General features: G+C 38.8%; 1 protein-coding gene across 3 annotated transcripts in view; it reads left to right on the top strand.

The window, feature by feature from the left end:
- Positions 1 to 27,833, top strand: part of LOC139818597 (ras-specific guanine nucleotide-releasing factor 2) — a 60,358-nt gene that overhangs the window by 7,143 nt on the left and 25,382 nt on the right. For all 3 annotated transcript variants that reach the window (XM_071787366.1, XM_071787365.1, XM_071787367.1), the window contains exons 4-5: positions 1,452 to 1,568; positions 25,525 to 25,631. In XM_071787366.1, coding sequence (XP_071643467.1) covers positions 1,452 to 1,568; positions 25,525 to 25,631 — 224 coding nt within the window. The remainder of the gene's footprint in view (positions 1 to 1,451; positions 1,569 to 25,524; positions 25,632 to 27,833) is intronic.

Here is a 27,833-nt window from a genome sequence, read left to right as displayed (position 1 = left end):
ATAGCTTAATAAACTTATCTTGAATCTATGAAAATCGGTGCCTTATTATTTCACGCGAGAACGCTTACGTAATTTCCGAAGAGTGTGAGTTTGAAGCAATTATATAATAAATAAATAAAAGGAATAAAACTCATTCTTTCTCGTGACGCTCGGCAAATTGCGTACATGCAATTTCCGAGTTGAAGTTAAGTTAATCAAAGATTTGTGCTCCGGGGTATCTCCTTTTCTCCGTTTCTTACTTTGAGAAGTAAGTTCGTTTCATAGAATTTTATTACGAAAACACGAGTGTTGTCGCAAACTGTATTATACCTGTCGGCAAACGCGCAACGTTTCCGTTTTGTAATTCGCAGTTAACAATTTCTGCACAAATTTGCACGGCACGAGTTGACCTGAAATCCGAGCATAGATAGGCGCAATTAGACAAATATTATGGACAATTAAAATTTCGTTTGTTTGTCGAATACTATTTAAACCGTCGATTACAACATTTTCGGATGCTTGTCGATAATGTCACGGCGCGACAAAAGCGAAATTGTTGTGTTCCGAGTGTTCCAGGTTGTATCATGTATCAGCAACGCGAATTTTATCCGGCGGATTATTCGGAACGTAACTGGCTTTTATATGATATGAGTGTGCGTACAATTCCAATATTCATTCCGCAAATCTTGCGCCGCGCAACACACACACACACACACACACGTGCGCCATGTAATTTAACGTAAAACCAGATGATATTATTTTGTAAGCATTTATTTTCTAATAACGCGCAGCAGGTAAATTTGTGCGATATTTTAGTTTCGCGCAGAACCGAGGGGAACGGTTTTCTGTTTTCCGCCCTTCATAAACGTGTATTACAAGCCATTATTTCGGTAATGAAAGATAAAAACGTATTTGAATTTAACGCTATGCTATTGCACACATATCGCGCCGTAACGTAACTGAAATATGCAAAGGTATATTTTTTACATGTACACAATCCTAAATAAGTTTAAGTTTTATTTACTGCGTTCTCTCTGAATGCCTCGCTGAAATTTGTTTACTCTATGCAAGCATAGAGAACACGGCTCCGTGGTTCGTACCCGCGTACCGAGTGAAGCAGTTCTTCAGTAGAAACAGTCGGCGTATGGTCAGACATTCCTGGCGGTGGAAACCTTGTAATGGAAACTTAAGCGACACAATATTGTGGCTTAACTCGACTTGAATTAAATACCAGACACGCGGGTTGTATTGTTGAAAGGTTTATTTTATTTGCGAAATTAAAAGCGCGCGACACAGCACCGCGTGAAATATCCAGGCGTGAAACATTAAATATCGTGACATATCATTATTTTCCGCGTCCGCGCGTATTATATACAAAAAGTTATACACAGATGCTTATTTTCTCACGTTTCCTTCCCGTCTCGTGAGAGGAAAGCGAGCTTTACCATACGTGGCTATGACGTCTGTTACAGAATCTGCTATTCTATTACGAGAACGAGACTTGCTCACGACCCAGTGGCGTCGTTCTGCTGGAAGGCTGTTATTGCGATCGACTCATCACCGCCAAAGGCAAAGAGCCGGATAAACAGGTACGCAATGTGTGTTGCTTTGGCGAGCGCACGAGCTCTCTGCAATGGACGCACCCCCGCGCGATCGAAGAATTTTAGTCAGTTAAACGGCCGCTCGCGCCTGTTTTACTTCCATTTTCGCTTCGATGTAGCGCACGCTGTTTCTGTCCCACTTTAATATCGTGCATGCGCCAACAGGAATTGCATATATTGCATATGAGCCTGTCGAGTTATCGAAGCTGTCGAAGTCTAGATAAAGCGCGCAGCGCTGTCTTTAAACTTTTTCTAGAAACACAAAGTTATACATTTTTCACAAAACAGCGAAAGTCGTTCCAACATACAGTTCACGTTTATAGAAAAGAAAATTTACGAATGTCAATTAAGTTTTTCTTTCTTCTTTCTTTTTCCAAGCTAGATTACTGTACAAAAATTGATAGACGGCGACACGCAGAATAATGCAATTCTCCAGCCTCATTTGTTTCCGATCATAATGCATTCAAACGCGTAATGGATAATTCAAAAGTGTTTACTGTATGTCAATGTATTTAATGTCAAAGGCTAATGTGTCGTTTGTACGCACGTGCCTTAATTTAAAAACATACCCCGCTTTTAACCCACATTGATGGGGGACCGTGATAATTTCACTTTTTGAAGATATTTAATTCGCGTAGTATTATCGACGTTTCACAAAAAAACCCGTGTAAAAAAAAGCCGTAATTTTCGCGATATGTGCATGCACTTTTTAGCGACATGTAAATTTTCGGGAACAAACTGCAATTTATAAAATAAACCTGTCGAAATACCGTGACACGGGCTGGGATTCTCTCTGTTATAAAAAAAAAACGTCGCAATTAGCGCCAAATATATGGTCGTTTGATTTCGAAGTCTTTTTTTTATCAACTACATTGAACTGGTTTAATATTGAGAGATCAAAATCGAACGCATTTAATGCTAAATAGCACGAAATAATTTTCTTTTCAATTTATAAATAACTAAAGCACGGAAATATTTCTATAGTTTGTTGTTTAAACTTTTGGTATTGCAAGTCCTAAATCATTACGATCCATACCGTTACCTCTCGGGCCTTCATCCGCACGGACTTCACGCAAAACGAGCATTCTCCGTTAAACGGATGAATTCGAAATGCGCCAAGCAATTAAGAGGCTCATCAACATGTGGTCGCGTGAGATGATAGGGATAGAGAGCGTATTGATTTCTGCAAAGGTCACGTGATGCTGGCCATGCTTTCCCGCTTTTTCTAAAGATATATCGGCCGTTCAGTTATTTTCTTTTAGTCTCCTAGACAAGGAGGAAACTGTTTTTTTCCTTATTTCCACTTTCGTTGCGCCCGATAAATCGATCGCACGCGCCTGCTGCGAAAAATAATGCGTAACTCCAACGGCCGCTTTAACAGCCTCGACTTTGTTCAGCGCCGCAATTATCACCGAGCGGAGCTGCAAAGCATATCCAAGGTGATTTGCAGAATTTATACTTGGTTTGGTTTTTTTAGATCAATTTAAATATTCATTTCTAAATTTTTAATAAACAAAAAATTTTTAATAGCACTTTGATTCGAGGATTAAAATAAAAAATAGATTTTTTAAAATAATTATAAATATTTTCCATTTTTTTTTATATTTAGAACGCAACCGAGATTATAAGATCGAATATATGTTAACGTTGCTATGTATCTGACTGTAATAAATAAATAACCTATTTTAATATAATATTTAAGAAAATGGTTTTAATATCTGTAGGTCGACCTAGACCGCATTATCGAAATACCTTCAATTAAATTTTAGCTTTTAGTTGCGTAACTCAATTTTCTTAGTTAACCGAATTAATTAAAGTAGAAATATTGATTTAGTTCTGTGCGCGGTTCGCACAGTCGAAATTGTTTTGTAGCGAGAGAAAGAGCGGCATCGACGACGTGTTCGCATTATGTTGCACCCGTTGCAAGAACAACGGGACGACGTTCCTCTTACGTCTGAATGTGCTCGTCCCGTTTTACGTACCCTATTGTCCGTCAATGGCGCCGTGAGATGCAACGACGCGAGATGCCCGCGGGGTCCAGTTACGCGCCCCCTTTTCCGCGGACATGACACCCTCCTTTTCCTCATCTCTTTTGCAGAGGAAAGACGTGTTTATTACTCGGCAAACGTAAATTAATTAAGGATGTCAAACGCGCGTCGCGGGATGCGACAAGGTGAGATTATCCGATACTTCGATAACGCCGCAGCATTTCTTCCTCGTGATAGTCTCGTGCTCGGCTGAATGCCTGCCGTGTCTTAGGTGACGCGCTTCATTTATCTTTCACAGGGAATGCGCCTATGTACTTCTGAAGGTATAAGCCAGATAAAGCAATGCATTTGTTATACAAGAGTACAATTATAACCGGGTACAATTGGATGGCTTTCACGTGGGATGCTCACTTATTGAAGCGTTCGCACGGTATCGACACGAGAGTGTCGGCTGTTCCGCAAGCATCTGCTCCAATTTAGCGTCACTTTACGGTACAGGTAGTTGTCAATTCAACAAGCAATCGCCAACAATTAAAGCTACCGGCTACAATAATACTCCGTTTTTTATTTTCCATACACACGTTATACGTGGAAAAAATTATTTCGATATATTATTCATACGAATTTTGCCCCGCGCGAGTAACTTATCTATCGATGCGTAAAAACCGCACGAATAAAAAAACTATATATATATATATATATATATATATATATATATGTATATATATATAGTTTTTTGATTCGTGCGGTTTTTACCTATATATATACATATATGTATACTATAGTAAATATTTGTGATGCTACTGTGCGAGCGAAAATGTTTCTTTATAAAATGTTGGATTTGGCGCAATTGCAACAACAGGACTCGGAAAATACATGTGGCGAATAAGAGGACCGTAAAAAATACCCAATTCCAATATCGGGCGCCGTGGCAAATGGGGGAAATCGAGGAAATATATATTGCATTTTCGTTCAAACGGCCTATTAACTACATATTTACCCGGAATTACCAATCGTTCCGCACAGCTGCATAATATTTCCATTGGTCGATCACGGTGACAAATGATTATGCAAACCTCGGAATTAGCATTACAGGATCCGTTTGACGACCGCATACGAATTATCCGGGCGACGCATTCGCGTTGGCGCGAGCTTCTCATTTGCCGACGACTATTCTCGAGGTAAACGTGACTGTTCGTTTCACGAGTTAAGTTGCAGGAAAATTATGAAAATTTAAAGCGCCAGCTAACAAAATGAATAGCCGTCTAAATGTACCGTGATTTTGACGCGTTGCTATATGAATATATTACCGCAGTTTACCGCGTTTTAACTCGCGTAAGTGAAATGTGCTTAAATCCTTTCATTTTATGTTGTAAATTAATGTTATGTTATGAATTATGTTAGAATTAATTTCCTTTCTGCGATCTGAAAGATCGACAACTACTCGCGAAATATGCTAATTACTATGTTAGTTGTGATTTACGAATTATTGAACTATATTTATCTCTGACAATATAATATGAGAAAATGAACTATTAATTTTAATAATAATCGTTACAATCACTAGTTGATTTTCAACAATTTTGTCAAGTGATTATATGTATAATTACTGATAAGACTTGAGAAATGCTGAGCGATATTAGGATAATTCGGCTGTTTAAACATTACGCTGCATCATCACGCAGGGTTCTCTTGCTTTTTTAATTCAGCTATTGCGACCTTAGGACGCGGACAAATGTAGATCTTCCTTTCTAGGAGAGCACTTGCTGGAATATTCTATGTCCCTGCCGCAGGCGGCCGCTTTGAATTCCTTGCATTATCGAACATTGTCATTTGTTGCACGAACGAAACATTTTTCTCTCGTGTAAACCGACCGGGTTGCTCGTCACCGTCACCGCAAGACCACACCTGTCTTGTATTTATCTCCCGTAGTATGAATTTCCCGATTAACCTCTAATCAGAACAGTCATTGTAATAAGTTTGCGCGACACGACGCGAACAAGGGGAAGTAAATCGTGTCTTGATTAATTAATCAAACGCTCGCATCAAGCGTTTGAATAATCGTACATCGAAATACCGCTTTATTTGCTATCGTTTCGTTCCACAAGCTCCACTTTTTTGTTTAATTACAATGGCGGAATAACCAGTTACATTCTGGAAATATAAAGAACAGCCCCGAAGAACGCTTACCTAATAAATTATTTTCCCGCTGCATCGGTGTGTGAGACAGAGCCGAGATACTCTTCACTCGCTCATACTCGCGATCGAGTCGAGGAGGTCAAGGATGCCGACCCTATATAATGTCGAGTGCGACGGTTAAATCCGACGTTTCTTAATCGAGCATTCTGCACCTTCGAGCTTTTACACGCTCCTCCTCCACGGAGGCAGAAATATATCCCGGCGTTATCTCTAATTGACGCGCAAATATATGTATAGCGCCAGCCGCTATTTTGTTATTTTCGAGTCACGGTCTCTCTCTCTCTCTCTCTCTCTCTCTCTCTCTCTGTCTTTCACGCGCGCGCGTCGCGTACCTCTCATTAATATTATACGATCCAGAAATATCTCGCCAGTAACTCTCCACTAATAAAAGACAGTATCGTCTGTCTTTTCAACATCCGACCGTCTTTTGCACAGCTGCGATGTGTAACGAGAGGATGATTAAAAATAGCTTAATGAAAAAGATATTGTTTTTGTAAATAGAAAATTATAGAACAATATAAGTAAAAATGTAAATTGCGTTCCTCGAACCGATGCCGCGATGATGTTGGCTTTCATATATGTTAAAAGAGATTTGTCGGTAACGCGCCTCCGCGTCTGACATATCTTTGATAGCTGCAATCTGCTTTCGTAATCGTGTGCAAGCTGCATGATTATTATCAACGATGTATGTTCTGACGCTTATCCGCTTATGCGCTCTCGAAGCGTGGTGTACAGATAATAGATGTCGGAGAATATCACGGTAACTTCCTCCTCCTACATGTGGGATACTGGCTTCTCTAATTGATCGTTTTCGCAATAATACAAAATAATATCAATCCTATATGTTTATATTATCGCGATGTTTACTTGCTATCATTTGTAATTATTATATACCTATGTACTTTATAACGTTATTAATTAAATCGACAGTAAAATATTGAAAAAGTCGATCAAATATACAACTGTGGAAATGGAGAATATAGAAATGCAGACTTGATTAATTAGTATAATTAAAGCAATCTTGCTTTTTTATCCTCCCCCCCAACTTATTTTTACTGATATTAATAATAGTAAAACTTTGACCGATAAGTGATGCTGCTTATTAATTAAACCGAGAGTAGAATAGCGAGAAAATAGATTAGATATGCAACTTTGGAAATTTGAGAACAAGAAAATATACAGGCTTGGACTTGATTAATTAATATAACTAAAGCATCTCTTGCTTTTATCTCTTGCTTTTATCTCTTTCCTTTCTCTTCTCAATGCCGTTGGAAAATTTTTTCTATTAAACTTTTCTACTCGTATGTATCCAAAGATATCAATCACTCCACTTGACTCCCTACACAGAATTCTTCAAAAGCTCGCAGATTTCATTTTGTTACAGAAATCCAGAATCGCGCTGTGCTTTTTGATACAGAATCCTAGTATAGAGTTTCTCTAACGATTGAAAGTGTTTGAGAGATTAATTTCTTGAAAGTCTCGCGTTTATTAAAAAGAAAAAACGTTACGTTTGTGCACTCCGCCTCCGAGAGATTCTCAATTTACGCACTGCGGTGGAATTGCAACTTCAATCGTCAAACGGTGCATCCAGACCAGTTATTTTAAAAGCTGCGAGTCCGCGTAGGTATTGGACGCTCTCATTGTTACGCGCGCCAGTTTTAATTCCGCGAACTATGTAATTAATTATTTCCCCACTATAATGCGCAACGACCAAAGTTCGCTAATTAACGTCGCGATGTAATTAACATCGGCGCGTTAACGTTAATAACGGAACCGATGATAAACGCGGGTCGAAGGATAATCGATATCGGCGTAAAGACGCAATGCGGAAAGATTAATTCGAAACCCCGCGGAATGCCGATCTACCGTGTAACTGTAAACCTTTTCCATATTTGCATCGTTCTTTTTTTTTCAGCCTTGTTGAGCGCTCGAAACGTTGAATCTCTAAATAAAAGCACAATCGGTTTCTCCGCAAACGCCAAGATAATGGAACAAACTACTATGGAGAGAAGGTCAAACAAACTATAGGAAACGCTCAAATAACCGGAGAGACGGTACATGTGAAAAATGAGCGAAATTTGTTGTCGGCCACGTGTATGTGTATGTGTTGGCGTCGCGAAAGATTTTCAGATACACATCGCCGAGAAATATGAGAGCCGGGATATCAGAAACCCCTGCGGAATTGCAATTTTACGCGGGAGACTGCCTCGAGGGTTGTTTCACCTGACCCTGCGGGACGCGTAACTTCAAAAATAGATTCAACAGAACGATTGGTGTTCATTCTTTCGGAATTTTTTTGCCCGTGCAAAAAGTTAAAAAAATAACAAAAGATTCTCTTCGACGCAGAGCCACCGACTTCTCTACGGTGATGTCGGTTAATTAGATTTAAAGTAAAATTTTACCTCGCTCTGTTCCCGCAGAATTAAAATTCTAGTCCTCCCAACGAGAAATAGTGATTCAAACGCCATTTTCCTCCTGCTGTTAAACACCTCGTTATTAAACTAAAAAAAAAAAAAAAGAGCGAGAGGTCAGTTTTTATTAACGCGACGATTAACATTTCGTTCGATACTCCTGCGAGGTAAAATCTCGCGTTGGAATGCTGAAATCGCGCGACGCTATTTAACCACCCGATGGGGAGGCGAGGTAATCAACTGCGGCAGGCCACGACAAATTCGCCCGTTAATTGATTCTCGAAGAGAAAGCCCCCGTGACAATCGCGCCCGCTCTCACGGGGACTGAACACACCGGAATCGCGCAACTCCGTGATCTGCGCGCAAAGTGACGTAAATGTAGCGGCGTTCGATGCATTCTGCATTCGCGGGTTTAATTCGACGACTGCCATGTCGGACAGTTGCGATGACAATTAGGGCTCGAAGGGCCGCCACCGTTTCGCGTTTATGCACGGCTGAGGCGCGACAGCGCCGCAATGTGTGTGCGCTGCACTGTGAGATTGCACGCGCCGCTCTCTCCGCCCCATCACGGGTTCTTATCGTCAATTCGCGTCGCTCTAGCCCGCCGTCGCCGTCGCACGCCGATAACTGCCGCCCGTAACACCTCGCGTCCTTCCCTCTCGAGCTTTCGCCGTGAAATTAAATCCATTCCCACGAATATATCACGGGAGTTAAATTTAAGCCGCGCCACCGCGCCACGGGAAAATCCACGCTATTTCTCGCGTGAGCGAGAGGTCAAGCGTGACTCGAATATATGCTTCTCGTCTCGCACTTTTTTTCTCTCTCTCTCTCTCTCTCTCTGAAAACGTCAAGGCGACGCGCGTTTAAATATTTTTCTGCCACACACGTCCACAAAGATCTGAACTGGCATGTTTATGCGATCGTGTTATATGAGAGACGGGTGTCTCTCATTTTATGGCCCAGCTTACCGCACCGTCAAACACTTCACTTTTATAGAAACGTAAAATCCACCGCGCTACTTCTATTAGCTATAATTGTTGGCATCGGAGGGTTGATTATAAAATTGCGTATAAAGCTTTTAACGTTCGTGATGTTTTGCAATATATTAATATATATATATCGCATTGAATTCGCGGTTGCGCGCACCAATACCGCGCGCAAACAACGAAATTTTACTCCACGCGCAAATTAATTTTCGAAAATTCGGCCCGATACCTCGATATTCGCGCGGTCGCGAGCTCGCTAAGTATCGACAATTCGCGTAAATCTATATCTGGGAGTCTATCAATGGCGCTTCACAATACTCTTGAATGAATCCATCGCCAACTACGAAGATTGATGGATAGTGGCCATCAGAGCGGCACACACACTGGCCATTCGATACATATAACGATGCCGTCGGGTGCTCCAGCCAATCGATCAATTATACATATTTACGTTCGATCGACTCTCAGATTAATTCTACATGTATGCCTGTCGAATGTGTCTGAAATTAAATATACATTGTCGGAAGTGGATTATATTTTATGTCGGAAGTGGGGATTTTTTTCTATTTAAACAGTAAGATACTAACAGTCCGTTAGTATCATTAAAATTTAGCTGGATATTTATATATGACATCTTTAATTTAAAATTAGCTCTCTCTAGAATCTACTGGCAAAGAAAGTATATCTGCATTATATTTCCTCGTTGTACAAAGTGTAACTTCTCAGAATAACCGTCTGCGAGTCAGAGAGTAACGTAAGTATTACAAGTTCGTAATAATTATTAAAGTAAGAAATCCTTGGGAGTTTGATAAAGTCGTGGCGACTAATGGGGTCCTCCTCTCGTAGCGGCGCCGCGGGGTGTCGCGATCAAAAGACGACCGGAATAAAAGAAAATATAATCAAAAGAGAAAAAAGGAAGGCAGAGGGAAGGCGCATATTTCGAGGGGGAAAAAATATCCTGGATACTAAACTGGGGAGGCACTGAATTTTACATCGGCCTGACTACGTTGCTGCTATGACTACGCGGATGCTGCATGCACACGCGCGGTACAAGGCTACACCGGGGTAGGCCGGCGGAAGGGGGTTAGGGGGGCACGAAGATGAAAAAGAAAGGGCGGTGGAAAGAGGGCGAGAAGAGGAGAGAGAAAGAGAAAGAGGAAGGAAAGGGGGGAAAAAAGGAAAGAGAGAGGGGGGGGAGAGAGAGAGAGAGAGAGACCGCATTCGAGACTGGTGTGATCTGATCCTGCCTGTTGCTGCATTACGCACATAATATATAGGTATGAAAGCACGATATATATAGGAAGAATATATATATATATATATATATATATATATATATATTTGTCCGCTTTTTCCTTTTTTATGCCTCTTTCTCCCTCTCGTACGTAGATATGCAGGTGAGCGCCAGCCGCCACCACTCGTGTCGCCCCACGGCCTTATTCTCACTCTCGTTCGGCCTCCCCTTCGGCCGCCGCGACGGCTTTGGGCTCGACGTTGCTGGTACCACACCGCGGCAACCGGCATAGCATCAGAAGGGATGAATCGATTCTGTTTCTAGCTAAAAATAAGCTCCTCGTGGGAGCTTACCTCACGCTGAGCAGCTTCCGCGCCGCTTATCTCTTATCTCCCTTCGTCTCCCTCCCCTTCGAGTCACCCGTCTCCCTCCTCCCCTCCTGCTTTCGTTAATTACGTTTTTGCGAGGTCTACCTGAAACTTGAAATCCAATTTACGCGTCATTTTCCTGTGACACACATTTAACATAACAGCACTCCGCGACTAACACACGGTCCTGTCATCTTCTGGCATGCAGTTAATTTATCCGTCATATCTATTTTAACTAGCTTACTTCTTGCGATAAAAGGTTGTACGCGTATATTTTAATTTTAATGAAATACTACATATTAACCTTTTTTAATACTTATTTTTTTTTATACAAGCAATTTGATGCGCGTTACCTAATTGTTAGAATTTCATTTATCTTTAATTATTTTAGGATGCTTTCACATAATTTTAGCGATTGAGATTAAACGTTTGAATTTTTGTAAACTTAATGATGCTTTTACAATGTTATTAATTTTATGTCCTATTAATTAATTTCATATATTTGCACATTAAACGTTTTAATGTTTTCACTAATTTTACCATATTTTATGATTGAGATTATCCCTTTGACTTGTCCTGGAATGGCAATATGGTAATAAGAGCTTTTTATTCACTCTCTGCGCGTTCTCCTACTCTCATGTCCTTCTCCCATCATATCAACAGCCGGATCAACTACATCCGGCTTTTCCCGGGGGACACTAATTTCTGTCCGTTGCGGAAATGGATCGTGTAACGGTGGAAATGCATCATGCGAAGGGATGGCAGGGGTTGCACAATGCGACAACGGTAGATAGAACGTCCGTCGAGAGTTAGAGCGCAAACGCCTGTCGATCGGACGACTTCAAGCGGGAATATTTCAGTGGCGATGATGTATATGTAGTTAAGATTAACAGGTGCTCTCGTAGTGACCTCGGCGGGACGGGAGAGCGAGGCCGAGAGCAACGCGAGGATGTAGGTCGTAGGTGAGCGCGTCGCGCCGGAACGTAATGAATCGCTGGAATCTGAGAACAATGTTCTCAGCCGGTCGTCAAAGGACCCTTGGCGGAAAACTGTTCTTCCTTACATACACGTAGTTTTGTCTGCCCCGTTACTAGAGGACATTCCTTTCCCGGTATCGTGGTATATTAACCCTTCGGCTACTACACGCCACTATATAGTAGTGAATCAGTTTTCCGCTAACTGATTCTTTGAAACGAAAATACACTAGAGCGATATTCTTTCCTATGCTTTGATATTTTGCCATCAATATTTTGTTATCAGATCAGAATGTCCTCAATTTTTCTGATCTGCATTTGTTTTATTGAAAGGACGTTTTTCAATCAAATTCGGTGTATACAATGGTACAGCTTCGTCGTAGCCAAAGGGTTAACCATTATTTTACATGCATTTGAAGAATTATGAAATATTTCTTTTTCCGCGGAAGAAATATTTCGCAAGAGAATCGTCTTCCTTAAAATAATATAAGTATCGTTCATATCTCGATTGCACGACCGCGTGTAAATGTAGCGCGGGATGACGCATAAGAATCAAATGCATAAGAAGGAAAAGGAAAAAGAAAACGCCGCGTCACCAAGCAATTTATCTAGAAATTTCACGTTAAATGTGCTTTTAATTAAGGTATCTCAAGAATTAATGACCTGATAAAAGCTGTAACATATTTTAACATTTTTTTATACGTGGCGATGAAAGCTTTCGACCAATTTAAATAAAATTGACGCAGTTAAACCAGATCTATCTAGATCTATCATATCATGATGCAACATGGCAACATGCTTTATCTCGTTGTTTCGAGTTTAGTCTCACTCAAAATGATTGTGCTCTTCAGACAGATTGTGCATTTGCAGCGCTATATGCTAAAATGTATGCTGCCAGCAACATTATAATTATGTATATAATAATACAATGTGTTTTGATAATGAAAAGTCAAATCATTTGTTAGTTTAATATGTTGATTATGATTTAGTAGATCACGCTCTACATTAATATTTGTATCTGTAATATGAATAACAATCTCTCTCTTTTCTCTTCTTTTGCTTTAAATTTAAATATGTTAATTGTACAATAATATCAAAACGTAAAATAATTTCCATTTTATCAACATGTGAAGTTATTGCATTTAAATTATAATATATGTATATATATTATAAATGCAGGTATTATGCACTATTCTATCATTTGTTTTACAAGATGAATGTGATTTGCATTAAAAAAATTTTGCATACATACAAATATGTATGTATTTTTCATACGTTTTTTTGTCTATAATGTATATTTTATATACACATATATATATAGTTTTTTATACATATTTAAATATTTAATAAAATTTAATATTTTTATATAATATTTTTATTTAATATTTAATATTTAATAAAATAAAGGTTTTTTAAAAGACTATTTTATACATTATTTTTACGAAATGTACGAATTTGTACAAATGCACATAATTATTAGCAGAAACTTTGTGTAAATTTTGCGCTCGTACATATCAGAAAATACCTGCCAACATCAAATTATACGCGCGGCTAGCTTGTATGATTTAATTACTCAACGCTGCAAATTATCAGGTAACTTTTTAATCCGTTATTAGGATTTTGTGTTTTTTATTCAGTTTGTAGTAACTCCTCTTTCGCTTTATACTGAAAACCAATTTTCAGCGTAACTATCTCACCAATTTTCCGCATGCATTTATACGCGCGAATCACACACATACACACACATGAAACTCGATTAGAGCCGCATATGCAAATCGATATGGAACATATTATTTTTATGTTCGCATTAATACTCGTTACACGCGCGCGTAATTTAATACCATACCTTTCGGTTGTCCTCACAAATTGAAATTCCAGTTTCTATTGTGTTTAATTCGAATAAATTGCAATGCAAACACCGCGAGCTAATAATCAATCGCGCGCGGTTGTTGCGTGCATGATACATATATATATATATATATATATATATATATGTATATATGTATATATATATATATATATATATATATGTATATACTTACCTTCCACCTGTATGTATTGCGTACGGGATGAGCAGGAGCAACTTTGTGACCCGAAGCGAATTATTTTCCCCCTTCCCTTGTCAAACGTTTACCCTTGGCATTCATCTTAATTTTCCGACGACCAGGGGACCGTGTGCACGAGCGCCGGTGTGCGTAATTTACCTTTCTTATATACGAGCCCCGAATGGTGCGTTTAAAGAAGTTTATTAGCTGTCCACAGGGATATATCGCTCTGTCCCGGTCAATTTCCTTACCGGCCCTTATTTTTGCATTAACCGGCAGTACGTTTGCGGCTGTTATTATGCCTGAAACGCGTTATTTCGTGCAACGTATCGCGAATTCTATCGATCGGCACAAGTGTTTGATAAATAGGAATTTTGAGCTCTCCCTCGCCCTCTTTCTCTTCTCTCTCCTTACGGGAAACGTCTATCTAATCTCTAACTGACGAGAGGTGAAATGTATCGGAAAACCAGTGTTGTTCGAATTGCAGCGCATCTGCACGTCCGTAGCAACGCACGGCGGAAATATATATATATATCCGGAGATATACCGCGTTCTGACGCGAGTGATTTTATTGAAGTCTCATTTCTCGCGTGCGAAAATCTATAACAACGTTCGAACGTGCCGCGAATTGTGCTCTACGATGCAGCTCGCGATAAATCTATATCCCCGCGGAGAAAACCTACGCGATCGTTCTAACTAGCGTTATATGTGCGCGAGAAAGTTGGGACTAGGGTGAGGAACGAGTTATATAACTCATTATTAATCAGTTTTAATCCCGCGTACAGAAAGTCGCGCGGATTAAAACAGCTCGGATAAGTTTCATTTTGCCGTAAAATAACATCATAAGGTAAACGTCGACGAGTTCAGATGGTAGAAACTGTTTTTACGAGTTTATTAAATGTAACACAGGAGACTCACTCACGTATACGCGCGTGAAACACGGAGAATAAAGGGTACACGGCTTATAAAAATTATAACAAACTCCGTTCATTGTGTATTCTTTATAATTTACAATGCGCATTGTTTATCGGCGGGTGTCGCTTTTGCCCTCGAATACGAACTAACTTTTACATTCCGTGCTCAACATGAGTTGTTTTTTCACGTATTTTTTTTCACACATTATTTTTCTATCTTTATACATCTTTGAAATGGTCATTTTTTATTTCGCGTTTTTTCGGTCCTTTTATTCCTCTGCGCGGAAAGAAAGCTAAATAGATAGATAGATAGATAGATAGAGAGGGAGCCTTTCCTTTTTTATTATTTTAAACTTATTTTCAATTTCTTATACGTGCACGTAATATAAACATTGCATTTTGAGGCTGTCGCGCGACTCTTGGATGGCAGTTTTCATTTAAAAATTTAAGAGCGCGAGGGCAAACTTTTCAGCAGGGATTCACACTGACGTAATATTGATTCTGTATATTACACGGAGGGGAAAAAAAAGAGTTCTTTGTTTGCTCGTGACAACGGAAACATAACAATGAAACAAATAACTATAACGAATATATTTCGAAAAATTGAATTCGACGAAGTTACTTCAGTTTTTTACTCGTGGGTTATCATAATATCCTTAGGCTGCTAAAAGTGGGTCAAATATAATTTAGTTTGCTCTTTCATCGAAATATTACTCGGAAATACCACGAAATATTACGTGGAATATATACATTTTTTATCAAAAGAGATGTAGGTAGGGGAGACCGGGGCTATGTGTCCACACACTTTACGCTTTTTTCAAGTTTACTAAAAAACTAATAAAGATATTTGGCTAAAATTTTAATGGTATAACCTTTCAACTTTGCTATTAAAAAAAAAACATAATTAGAATCGTTGATCTTTTAACATTTTAAAGAGACGAATTTTTTAAGTGGATAAGTCAAGCGTAGACGGGGTCTCATATGCGGGGCTATCTCTCCACATAATAAAAAACACATTATTTATATTAATTTCTATACTTATTTATAATATTATTTATTATTAATATATAATATTGAAAAAACTGCCTAGTCGTTGGAGTCAGAGAAGTAGTAGGCACTTTTGTGTAGATTTTTTGACAAGTTTCCTGCGTATAGCTGACTTTTCTTTATATGGCATCAAACTGATTTTGAGTCCGTTGCAAAATCAATGTGATGAGTTTCTTTTGTCCCCTCAATTCTTTGATCTTTTTTTTTTTATTTGGGGCCTTTACTTTATCCTCGGCAGCGTTTGAAATAGAAAATACTCAATAATTTAAGACAAAGTCATATATTTAACTTGACGTGTATTTTTAAAATAAAAATTTGGTGACGATTCTTGAATCGCAGGATCAAGTAGTTGTTCGTAGGTCACTTTTTTACAGTAGCGAGTGAGAGCTCGAACATTTATTCTAAAGTCTAACACTGTTTTTACGAAAAGATTCTCGCTCAATTTTTATTCTTTTATAATCGCTCTAAATATAATTTTATTAGATATGTCTATCTTATCCGTCTTAAGGAAAGTTTTTCTTTTGTAGTTACGCATCATTATCTATTTATAAAAGAACAATTCGTCATTGAAGTGTGGATACATTGGCCCATGAAAAATAGGACAGATAGCCCCGACCACGTTTTTCAGTCTTTAACATATGTTGCCAATTTTAGATAATGCGGAATTAAGATTTGATTCTTCTCACACCTGATAACTATATATTAATTGATAATATTATGAATTGCTTACTTTAATTTGAGTTAAACTACTGTCGCACAGCAAATTTTTCGACCGTCAAAAAATGTAAATAATTGTTTTCGCTTTTTTTTAAACGTATATAGCGTCTGCGAGAGGCATCACAAGAAAACAAACAACATTTAAATTTCTTATGTAGGGCATTTTTCAATTACTTGTTACAATGGTAGAGACATTTGTCTCTTAAAACTTGAGATAGCAGTACTGTGGACACATAGCCTCCGTAGACAGATAGCCCCGGTCTCCCCTATATATTTATCTTTAAAAATGCAAATATATATACGTCAGTATATTGGAAAATAAAAGTAAAATGTTTTTTTTTAATGTTCAGCCTTTTTCAACATTATATTGATAAATTAATTTAGTCCTTTCTGATTCTATTATGTGAAATGTATAACCCCGCATGTTTCACCAGTATAGATATATTTTATCAAAGTGAGGTGATTTTGGCCTTTCTCTTGTTAATTATTTGAATTTGTAGTGATTTAATGAGACTCAATAACTAAATAATCAGTCCTGATAACCGCATGTACAGGTGTTGGGACCAGTTTGTGTGTTCCCGAGAATCGGGCAACCGTAATTAATAAACGAAAAGGCTGGAATATAGCGACGCGAAATGCTGTTATCACTTTAAACCTCCGGTCGGTAGCGAGATGAGCAAACGCCTGCTCATTAATCGCGCATTAAGTCATGAATTAAAAATACGATTAGCGGTCTTCTCCATCAAATAGTGATGACTCGCCAGTTAGCGCGTTACACTGCGAGACTCTTTGCCACCGTCGCGTCGCGACTTTATGAAAGCGGCAGATTTACGATTCACCGTAATGTGTAATGCAGGGTTGTACATAATTCTAGATTAAGCCGACAGCTCGACCTTGATATAAACGGAATTCGTGCCGAGGATCCTCCGCTTCCACGACAGCTGCGTATACCCAGCAATATGCTCGTCACTGTCGCGATTGTCGCATTTTTGAAATTTTGAATATGCAAAATGACTAAACGAGATATAAATCACGAAGTAAAATCTTTATTTAAATTATTATTTAAGATAAGGAAACGCGCGCGGGTATGAAAGACGAGTGTGCTAAACAGAGTGTGTTAGAGTTAGCCAGTTGCACTTCTCTGTGCAAGCAAAGCAAAGTGGAATTTGCATCTTCTAATCTAAATGCAAGTTGACACAAGTTTCGCTCCGTGATGAAAGAGACGTAGAAACTGAGAGGATTCCGTACCGTCGTCCGGATGTGTTATCAGGGCAAGACGCTCTCCCTCTGTGCACGATATCGCTGGAAACTGTTTTTAACTAACTACGAGTATGTGGCCGGATAGTAAACCGTAGCCGGCGATTACCAGTCGTGTGATGGATTGCCAGCTTAATGTTGGTTTACTGCGCGTAACCGACCTGGCAATTCGGACCTGTCCGCGTGTGTCGTTTTTAGTATCGGACGTGAATGTAACGGATACCTCAGATAGATTTATCAAAGATAAGTTTGACATATCTCTTTAATCTTTATACAAAATCTAGAAATACATAAATTTTTGTGGAAAAAATGACACTCTTTCTTTCTGATATTTGCAAAATTTTTCGAGTATCTGCAATTTAAGTTGTTAAATAAAAGTCTTTAAATTCTCGATTTAAATGATTTCGCAACGTCGAGATTAATCGCCCGGGGCGATTATGCTCTCGCATAAAGCTCTCGAACTTTCCACATAACATACATATGTAGGATGCCTAAATGAAATGGTATCAAAGACCGCTGACATGTCGACTAAGACGACAAAGAGCGTAATTACTGCATTAGTTGTAACGGTCTCAAATAAGTTCCATTCCAGCACACACGCTCTCGTTGGAATGTTGGGATGAAAACGAACTTCACCCACGTCCTAGTTTCGAGAGCAAAGAGCTCTCGTCAAATACACGTGGGAACCGCGATACGTTTACACGGTCTCACCGTTATTTTCCTGTCCTCGAGAGGCCATTACAGACGTTTCTTTCTTCGAAAAAGGGAGAAAGAGTTCCCGTATTCTCGCATCGCCGTTAAATCCCCATGTTTCTTAGAAATCCGGAAAAGGGAAGTCCCTTCGATCAAAGAGTCACATTGATCGATCACAATGTTCTTCTCGCATAGTGAAAGAAAATGCATCTCACAATATAGTCTTTAAGCACTCGGCTTATTGCAATTTTCATTTATAGTATTATTATAAAATAAGCAATACAAATCTTTAAGCTTGTGTAATATCGTAGACAGAATATAGATAGAAATTAAAAGTTAGGATTATTACAAGCAAAGGTAATGGGACAGTATTTAATATATTGTAACTTTTGTCCCAGAAAATATGTTAAATATTATTTAAAAAAAATTCATATTTAATTTACACCTTTGGAAATATATCTGTTAATTATTACATTTGCGTGATAACAGAAATATAAAATTTGGGAATGTATTAATTGTTACATTTTTGCGTGATAACAGAAATATAAAATTTGGGAATGTATTAATTGTCACACTTTTTCGCGATAAAAGAAATATAAAATTTATGATTCGTACGATCGCGCGATCTAATGGCTTTAAATTGTAATCTACAAAAAATTATGATTTTTTTTGCAATAGCAAGCACATGCTAGAATCACGATGCATTCTTGAGATAAACTCAACCATCTAATTTTCTCATAAGTTTTACAGTCAGAAAAACTTGTTCATGTTGCAAAGTATTGTATAAGAAATCTTGCGCGCGGTTTGCTCGTTGCGTATTGCCCGCATTGCAGTCTCATACATTACAAATAAAATTTTAGAGACGTGTAACCATAAATGTAATAGCGTAAAAACAATGTCGTGCTCAAAATGCGGGATATGCGAGAGCACTACGAGATATAAGAAAGAAGCAGCTATTGGAAATCTAAAAGTAAAATATGTATTTTGCTATCTCCTTTTTCTCTCTGCATTCATGTAAGAAGCAGCATCTAATTAAGATTTAATGCGTGAAATGTTTAATTAACGCTTATATACATGGAGAGAATTTTTTTTTAATTTACCCTGAAATCATGGTAGTTGTGGGACAACATGTATTACCAAGAATTTTATTTTATTCTGATTAATATCTACCATAATAAAAAATATTAATATCTATTACATTAAAATATAAAATATGTTTGATTTATTTTACTAAAATATATCTAAAAAATTTCAATAATTTTTTAAAATTTACCAATCTGCTTGGTAATGTTTATCACGTTTGTAAAGGTCTTTTGTATCCTCTTCTAAAAAGGAGATGTGAAGTTTATTGTTTTCGCTTTTCCGCGATGCCGATTGGTTCTCTTGCTGCGCTTATTTCATTTGCAGCTGTCATTGTATATTTTGACAGTTGTGTGTATCAAGGAGTTAATAGTGTAATAGTAATAGCATAATGTTAAAGCTAAATAGCGCTCGCGAAGCGCGCGTCTGTAGTGTCTAGTATTTTAAAAATTCCTTGGTTGCCAAGTCGTCCCAAGTTTGTAGTGAATTTAAGGGTGAATTTAAATATAATAAAAAATTCTCTCTGTGTAGATCTTCTTTTCCGGATGTGACGAAGACATATTTTACGTATATCCAGTTGGGTAGTAACTAGTTAATTAATTAAAAATTAAAGAAAAAAGTTAAAAAATTAATAACTTTTAACTTAGCTTAGTTAATTTAAAATGAGTTATCTTTTAACTTTAACTAATTATTTTTAAAACACAAACTTAAACTTATTAACTTTTTTCCTGAGTTAAAAATGTTTTTCATCTCTGGACACCAATATTTTTTTCTATCATTATTTTTAACATGCGATTCTACGATGTATGTAATTCTGCACAAGTATTATATCGATGTTTTGTAATTATTGGTGTAGTTCGTTTTTATATATAATTGTCAAAGAGCGTGCAGACATGGTTAGCACAAAGTGGAAACAAGGTTGCATGCATTTTTTGTTAATTAAAATTTCATTTTTCTTTTACGATAATTATTAATATCCTATGTAAAAACCACTATGTTTATCTGTATGTAATTTTTACAACTATTATTAGTTTTTCATAATTATAATAAAAATATATTTTGATACAAAAAATAAAATTTCTTTGTTATATATTTTATATATAAACTTAACTTACAAATAAAATATTAAATTTATTTGATGATTTATATTGTAATTGGAGTGTTAAAAAGTAACGATTTTTATACATTTTTTTTAAACGGTTAGTGCTATTAATTTTATGTTTGTACACATATTTTATTTATACTTTATAGAATATCCGTGAATTTTGATATACAAAAATAATATATGGATGATACGGAGGATAACATTGCCGCTGATAGAATCACATCAGAAGAAGTACTAGCAGCTATAGGTAAGCTGAAGAATCGTAAATCACCAGGCATTGACAACATCACCAATGAAATGATTAGGTACGGCGACCACGAGCTAATGATCCATATAGCGCATCTGTTCCGGGTCATCGAGGACACAGGTTGGACACCAAAGGAATGGAAGAGCATTACGGTGCCTGTATTCAAAAAGGGTATGAAGTGTGATCCCATAAACTATGGAGGCATAACGCTATTAAGCTCCGTAGCAAAACTCCTCACAAAAATTTCAACGAAAAAGATCACGGATAAAGTACCCATCTGCGAAGGACAACAAGGATTCAGACCGAACAGATCAACATTGGACGCAATATTCATACTGCAACAACTCATCGAAAAGTCCGTGGAGTTCAACAAGCCAGTGTTTGTGTGCTTTGTGGACCTAAAACAAGCATTCGACAGGATAAGGCTACGCGACGTGATCACCATCCTAAGGCAAAGGAAAGTTAGCCATCTAGATATAATCAAGGAGCTCAACACTAGCAAAAAAACAAAGATAAAAACAGATCAAGGGCTAATAAAAGAAGTCCCGGTCACCACAGGCATCAGACAAGGCGACAGCCTAAGCCCCACACTCTTCAATCTGGTCATGGACGAAATTATCCGAAGCGTCAACAAAGTAGGCTGCGGTTATAGAATGGGGGATCGAATATTGAGGATATTGTGCTATGCGGATGACGCCGTGCTCTTAGCAGTAACGGAAGACGACCTACAGCAACTCCTATGCAAATTTAAGGCGAAAAATTCAACATGATTATATCAATTGGTAAAACCCAAGCGATGGTGATCGCTAAAGATCCGGTCCGATGTAAGGTAGTAGCTAATGACGACATTATCCAACAGGTGAAGTTTAATTACCTAGGAGTAGAAACGGCAAGCGACAGGAATATCACCAGAGAAGTACGAACGCAGGCCGACAAAAAGCAGCAAGGATATTTAACTGCCTCAGAGACATTATATGGCGAAACCAGTACATAAGCACGCGGAGCAAAGTTAAAATCTATAAGACCTGTATAAGGTCGATCCTCACCTACGCAGCTGAAACAAGAGCAGAAACATCAAAGACTAAAAAAATAATGAGAAGAACCGAGATGAAGATACTGAGGACTACCAAAGGCGTAACCCTCAGAGAGCAGATAAGAAGCGAGACAAGAAGAACTGAACTTGAAATCCAGGACATAGTGAGGTGGACGAGAGAGCGACGTCGCCATGCGCCAGTGGAGAGACCACGTCGACAGAATGGGCCCGGAGAGAATAGCAAAATGGGCAAAGACACACAGACCAAACACAACTCGGCTGTCAGGTAGACCACCTAAACGCTGGTATGAGAGTTGGACATCAGGCTCGCAAGAGGGGTCACAGAGGCAGAATAGACAGGACAACAGTCCTAGTATAAGAAGAAGAAGAAGAAGAAGAAGAAGAAAAAGATAAATAATATAAAATTATTGAGATATCTACACGGGCAGTAGATATGTTCTCACACTGATTTATATTATTTTTATATATCAAAATTCATGGATATTTTATAAAATATAAATAAAATATATGTGTACAAACATTGATAGTACTAACCGTTAAAACAAAAGTATAAAAATTATTATTTTTTAACACACTCCAAACCAGATAGTCCCCTTAACTTGGTTTAAAAAAAATTAATGTACCCAAACCTGTATATGTCTTATATCCGGAATAAGATTTCTGATTGGATGTGAAACAATATGCAATGTATCCATATATGTATATTTTTGTCTTTGTTTCCTCACGTAATATTACCAAAGTAGAGCTGGTAATATCCGTCGCATATTGATTTACATGTATTAGATTTTCTCCATCAGTAAGAAAAATAGTTAAAGCAGTGATCTCTGCTCAACAGACCTGGTAGACAGACTTACTTTTCTACGAGGAAGTATTGTGGATTAGGAATGACAGCAAGAAAAAAAGTCGCTTCCTAATTCATTTACCTTCCGCAGGGGAATTAATAAACTATTACCCATTTCGAATAATGGGATTATCTGAATGACTGATATCTTTAGACATCGCAAATCGATAGTGCTAACTAATGGCGTTTTCATAATTGAAACTCTGTACTCCGACTGTTTCGTGACCGGCACGGCACGGACTCGAATTTCAAAGTAATATCATAGAAAGCACTTAGTACGCACGGACTTGCCTTCCCGGCGATATGGGTCATGAATATTTACGCGGATAGTCATTGTTATTATACTTGATTCTACTTACAATTGGCCCGCTGCTCATGTCCCGTGTACATAACGCGCGCATGTCCTACAATGTGTAGTACGTATCGCGCGAGCCTTTTGTCGCCGATTACAATGGGACGTTACAACCAATGCGGACATTTTGTTAACGACAAAATGTCCGCGTTGGTTGTAAACGTCCCGAAGAATGTTGCGCGGAGCCACGTTAACGAAGCTAAAGTAACGTCGATGCGCGCCTTAATTAATTAGCCGCATCTCTCAAGCGCTCAAACGCATACACACTGCACACACACACCAATTATTCCGGTAATGATCCCATAGAAAGCTAATGTAGCGCAAACGAAGTTAATTTGAAGCGTATATCCATGCCAGATCGGTTGACGTTGACGTAAATATCCTTCGTCACGTGAGAGATGTGAGAGAGAATCCTAAATATAACGTACGTAACGTACTACATTTGCCGAAAAGTAAAACGAATTAACATAAATTTGAAGCGACAGTGCTCTGTCAATTTTTTAGGCATTATTAATTTACATATATAAATAGATATACATATAATACGTTATCTCAATTTTTGCAAAATCCTTCTTAATCCTTTTAATCATTGATTTATGCGATTCTCCGAGGTATTAAATAAACCGATAAAATATAGTTAGCGATTCTGATCGCAAGCTTATGCGACGAGTTCACGTCCGTTACTAGAAATTGGAAATATTCGATCTATGCAAATTATCGATATGGAACGTGCACATAATCCGGTTTTGCCCGGAGAAACCTATCGTCGTTATCGTATTTTAATGCACCGCGAGTATAATTAACGCTTCTATTTTAACGTCGTCACCTCAGATTTTAATTAATTAAAGTATCGGTGTACAATGCGTTATAAGCCGCGGACGAAAATTAACCGATGCACTCTCCGCGTTGCGCTGTGGAAACGAAATAATATAGGCGCGCTGCTTTAATTTTAATGCATTCAGGTATCAGAATCTATCTTCCAATTCATTTAGGAGATATTAAATTGCTGCGAGCTGTTCCACGTTGTTCCGAATACAAAATTTTTTTTCTTTTTTTCTTCACGTGCTGGATAAAAAAAAAAGCAAAGTCAGCCTTTTTTTCAAAACGAAGTAACGCCATTTAGCGTAATTAAATGTACACCCGTTTCAGCCTAGCAAAAACTCGTCATTTTTCTGCTCGGTAAACTCATATATCATAACGCGCACGAAAAGGGCGGTAACTGCACTCTCACGTAATCACAGTTTTTCAGTTTACTCAATTTGCTTATAATAAGTACTGCGAATTAATTCCTTCCTCTTTGCGAATTCTTTCTTCCTCTGTTTTAAAGGCCTGCGTAAAACTTGAAACAAAATATCTGCGTTTATTGAGGCAATATATTGTACGCGTGATCGAACTGGATATCCAATCTCGCAGTTAAAAGGATGATGGTAGGTATCTAATGATTCGATTTATAGAAAGACATTCACGAGCTACCGAACACGCTTCGTGAATAGATAAAAACGTTCCGAGAATTTTCTTTGAAAAGGTAAAGCGAGTCTTCCCCTCTGACAAGACGTTCCTACCTCATGCATGATTGCTTTGTGGAATGTCGTCGAGCACAAAACGGCCGAGAACTTTTACCTTAAAATGCAGAATCCTGTGCATGCGCTGACAAAGTGCAGCGTACACGGTGCCTTCTTTAAATGGTCACATTTCTTTTATAGTTAAAATCTGACACGTTAAAAAAAAGAAGAGAAAGTATATACGAGAATGTTGTCATTGGTGTATATATATGTCAATACTCGCGGTCGTACGGAAATAATCCGTCGGTTCCCGAATTTGCATGATCAGCGGGTACGCATCTGAAAACTGTCCGAGCAAAACCACGCTCGACACACGGCTGTTTGTGTGTTCTTGCACGCAATTTTGATTTGCGATCGCCATGCAGCTGAATGAAATCGTAATAAGGGCTTGCATGGTTAATGTCTTCGTAAAAGCTGCTGTCGCGCGAATAAAATCCCCCGGATAAAGCGGGAGGAGAACAACAACGCTACCCGTGGAGAATAGAGACGGTTTCCTAGGCTTTTTGCATTATGCGGATATTTACGGGGCAGTTTAATGAAATCCGTGAGAGGCCGCATTTCCGGATTTGTACACGTCCGGTATAACACATAAATAGCGAAAGAGCATGTATAAATTGAATGCGGCGCCAGAGGCGGAGGCACACACGGCGCATAGGGAGATTCTCGTTTGCCTCTCGACGCTTTGAAACCCCCATTGCGATTGCTTGAGCACGGCATTTTTCATACGTGCAACAACGGAGCGCAAATCGAACACACATGCGAAAGAGATCGCGCTTTTTTTTTTGGTCGGTCCCCCCCCCCCCCCTCGCTCGTCGTCGTTACTGCCGTGCATTGGAGATAACTGAATTTTTTATCGTTCCTCTGTTGCAGCACTGTTTTGCGATATCGTACAGGAGGGAGAACCAACGGCAATACGAGCTAAAAGCGGCTACAGAGACGGACTGCAAAGCGTGGATCGATGCGATACGAGAAGCTAGGTAAACGACGGCTCGCGCGCCCGAATCGAAGATCTCGGGGCCGATTAAAATGACGCGCGGCGTCGCGCGTCGCCTTGATTCACGTCGCGGAGATTTCGCGTCCCGCGTAAATCACCACGGTCAGCCACACCGATGATCGAGTGTGGCAGGCCATGCGTTTTAAATGTTTTCGAGGTCTAATTAAATTTGCCGCCGATGCGCGACTGCTTCGGTCCCGTCGAATTAATTTGATTCGCGGGAATCGACAAAAGAGCTTCCACCATTGTCGATTTTGCCGTCGATTCTACCGCCAGGGCTATTGAACGTGTTTGAATCGATTTCGACATCACCGAGCTTCCCTGTTTTCCTTTTCTGAGAAAATTAAATGCGACATTGTCAATAAACTCCACGGCTTCGTTAAATGTTTTTCAGATATAAATCAATTATGCACGTGGGACATAGGGATATATTCCGATATTCGTCACCGTTATTCGAGCCGGCACGTGCGGGCTCAAAATGCGATCACCGACAATAACGCGCGCGATACAAAAGCTTCATTTATTCGACTGAATTATAAAGCAATTTGTATAATTTTTCGGTATATCACGCCGCGCGAGGGAAACAAACTTTTTCATTAATACGGCCTCACTGGAGGCGCGGACGGACTCACTTTCTTCATTCCGCGTGTTTAATAAGTCTTCTATTTTTAATAAACGGCAAAATAATCTTGGGTCTTGCGACGCCTGAGACTTGACGCGCATTTGCTTTGTAGAACGAAAGGAGAAACGTGCAGGCTAACGGAATAATCTCGCAATGGACAATACGGTTCGCGGCGTGGCGCAATAATTAACTTTGTTTCTCCAATATCGTTCTATTTTATCAACACTCCGCTGTAGACTCTTGGTCTATTATTCAAGAGACTCCCCCTTAATCTCGTTGATGCGCTGATAAATACGCTTACGGGCACCGCATTAACATCGAGCCGTCTCAGCCACCACCTCTCTATTAATCCCGGTGCCGTAATTTGTGCACATTAACGCCGAAGTAATCTTCATCATGCTATCAAACGCGTCTTATGGGCCAAGCGGAGAGAGCTGGCCGTAACAGCCCGGTTATTGCGGAAATCCCGGCGAACAGGCCTTGCGAGGATACGATGCAAATATTACAAATATAGTTCACCTGTTAGTGCAATTCGTTCGAAACGATTCCCGCGAAAATAAAATATAAAATCAGTTATGTAAAAGGGCTTCTCCGCATATCGTATTTCTCTCGTTTACAAGATAAAGGATTTCACGCAAGTTATTTGTCTCCGCTGACGATTTTGCAGCAAGCTCGACTCCGTTTATGGATGCGTCCGAAACAATCAGCCGACAACTTTTCCGTCGCAGATGCGTCTCCTGCGGGACGTGATCGTTTCACTGATGCCCGCAGATGTGTCAAACGTCGTTCTAATGTCATATTGCGTGCGTGATACTATTACGTGAGAAAAAATGACAGCCGCAGATCCGTGTTTTTGCCTGACGCTTCTAAAAATGACTAGAGAAGAATAAAAGTTGTACGTTTATGTTCCGACTTCGGAAATCCTACGTCATCTTCGCCAACATTTTTGTCTTCTTTGTTTGGCTAGTCATCACTCAAAGTATTATTTCTTAATTAAGCGGCAATTGTTTTTATTATTTTGTTTTTTGAATAAAAAAAAAATGATTATAGATGACTGTAAATTATTCCTGGATAATTTTTAAAATCTAAATCTCAATCCAAAATTCAATGAGAATTAAATTATATTTGCTTTCTCTTAATTATTGACATTTATATATAAGAGAAACCGTAAATAATATATTTATCTGATATCGCTTATATGACGCAAAAATGTTTCGTCCTTTTTAAATATTTCACGGTATGAGAAGCTCCATTTCCCTTTCGCGTAGTCCTCATTTTACCGGCCGACTTATATACGTTCGCATCCCTGCGGAACGGCTCGGCTGCCTTCTCAGATTACTGCTACTCTGCACCGTAATATGCATAGATAATGATATCCGTGTTACTTTAGCAATTCTGCCATGTCGTGCTCGAAAATACAGGGTTGATACTTCTTCGAGTATCTCGTTTCACGCATAGAGTCGATCGATACCGTGATAATTTTTTCATGCAACTTGGACCACTCGAGAGTGCTTGTTCTGCGTAAACTCAAGCGGAGCTTCTCGGAACACCGCGATATGTGGA

This window comes from Temnothorax longispinosus, chromosome 9 (assembly GCF_030848805.1).
Source record: "Temnothorax longispinosus isolate EJ_2023e chromosome 9, Tlon_JGU_v1, whole genome shotgun sequence".
NCBI lineage: Eukaryota > Metazoa > Arthropoda > Insecta > Hymenoptera > Formicidae > Temnothorax > Temnothorax longispinosus.
This window is presented reverse-complemented; position numbering and strand designations above follow the sequence as displayed.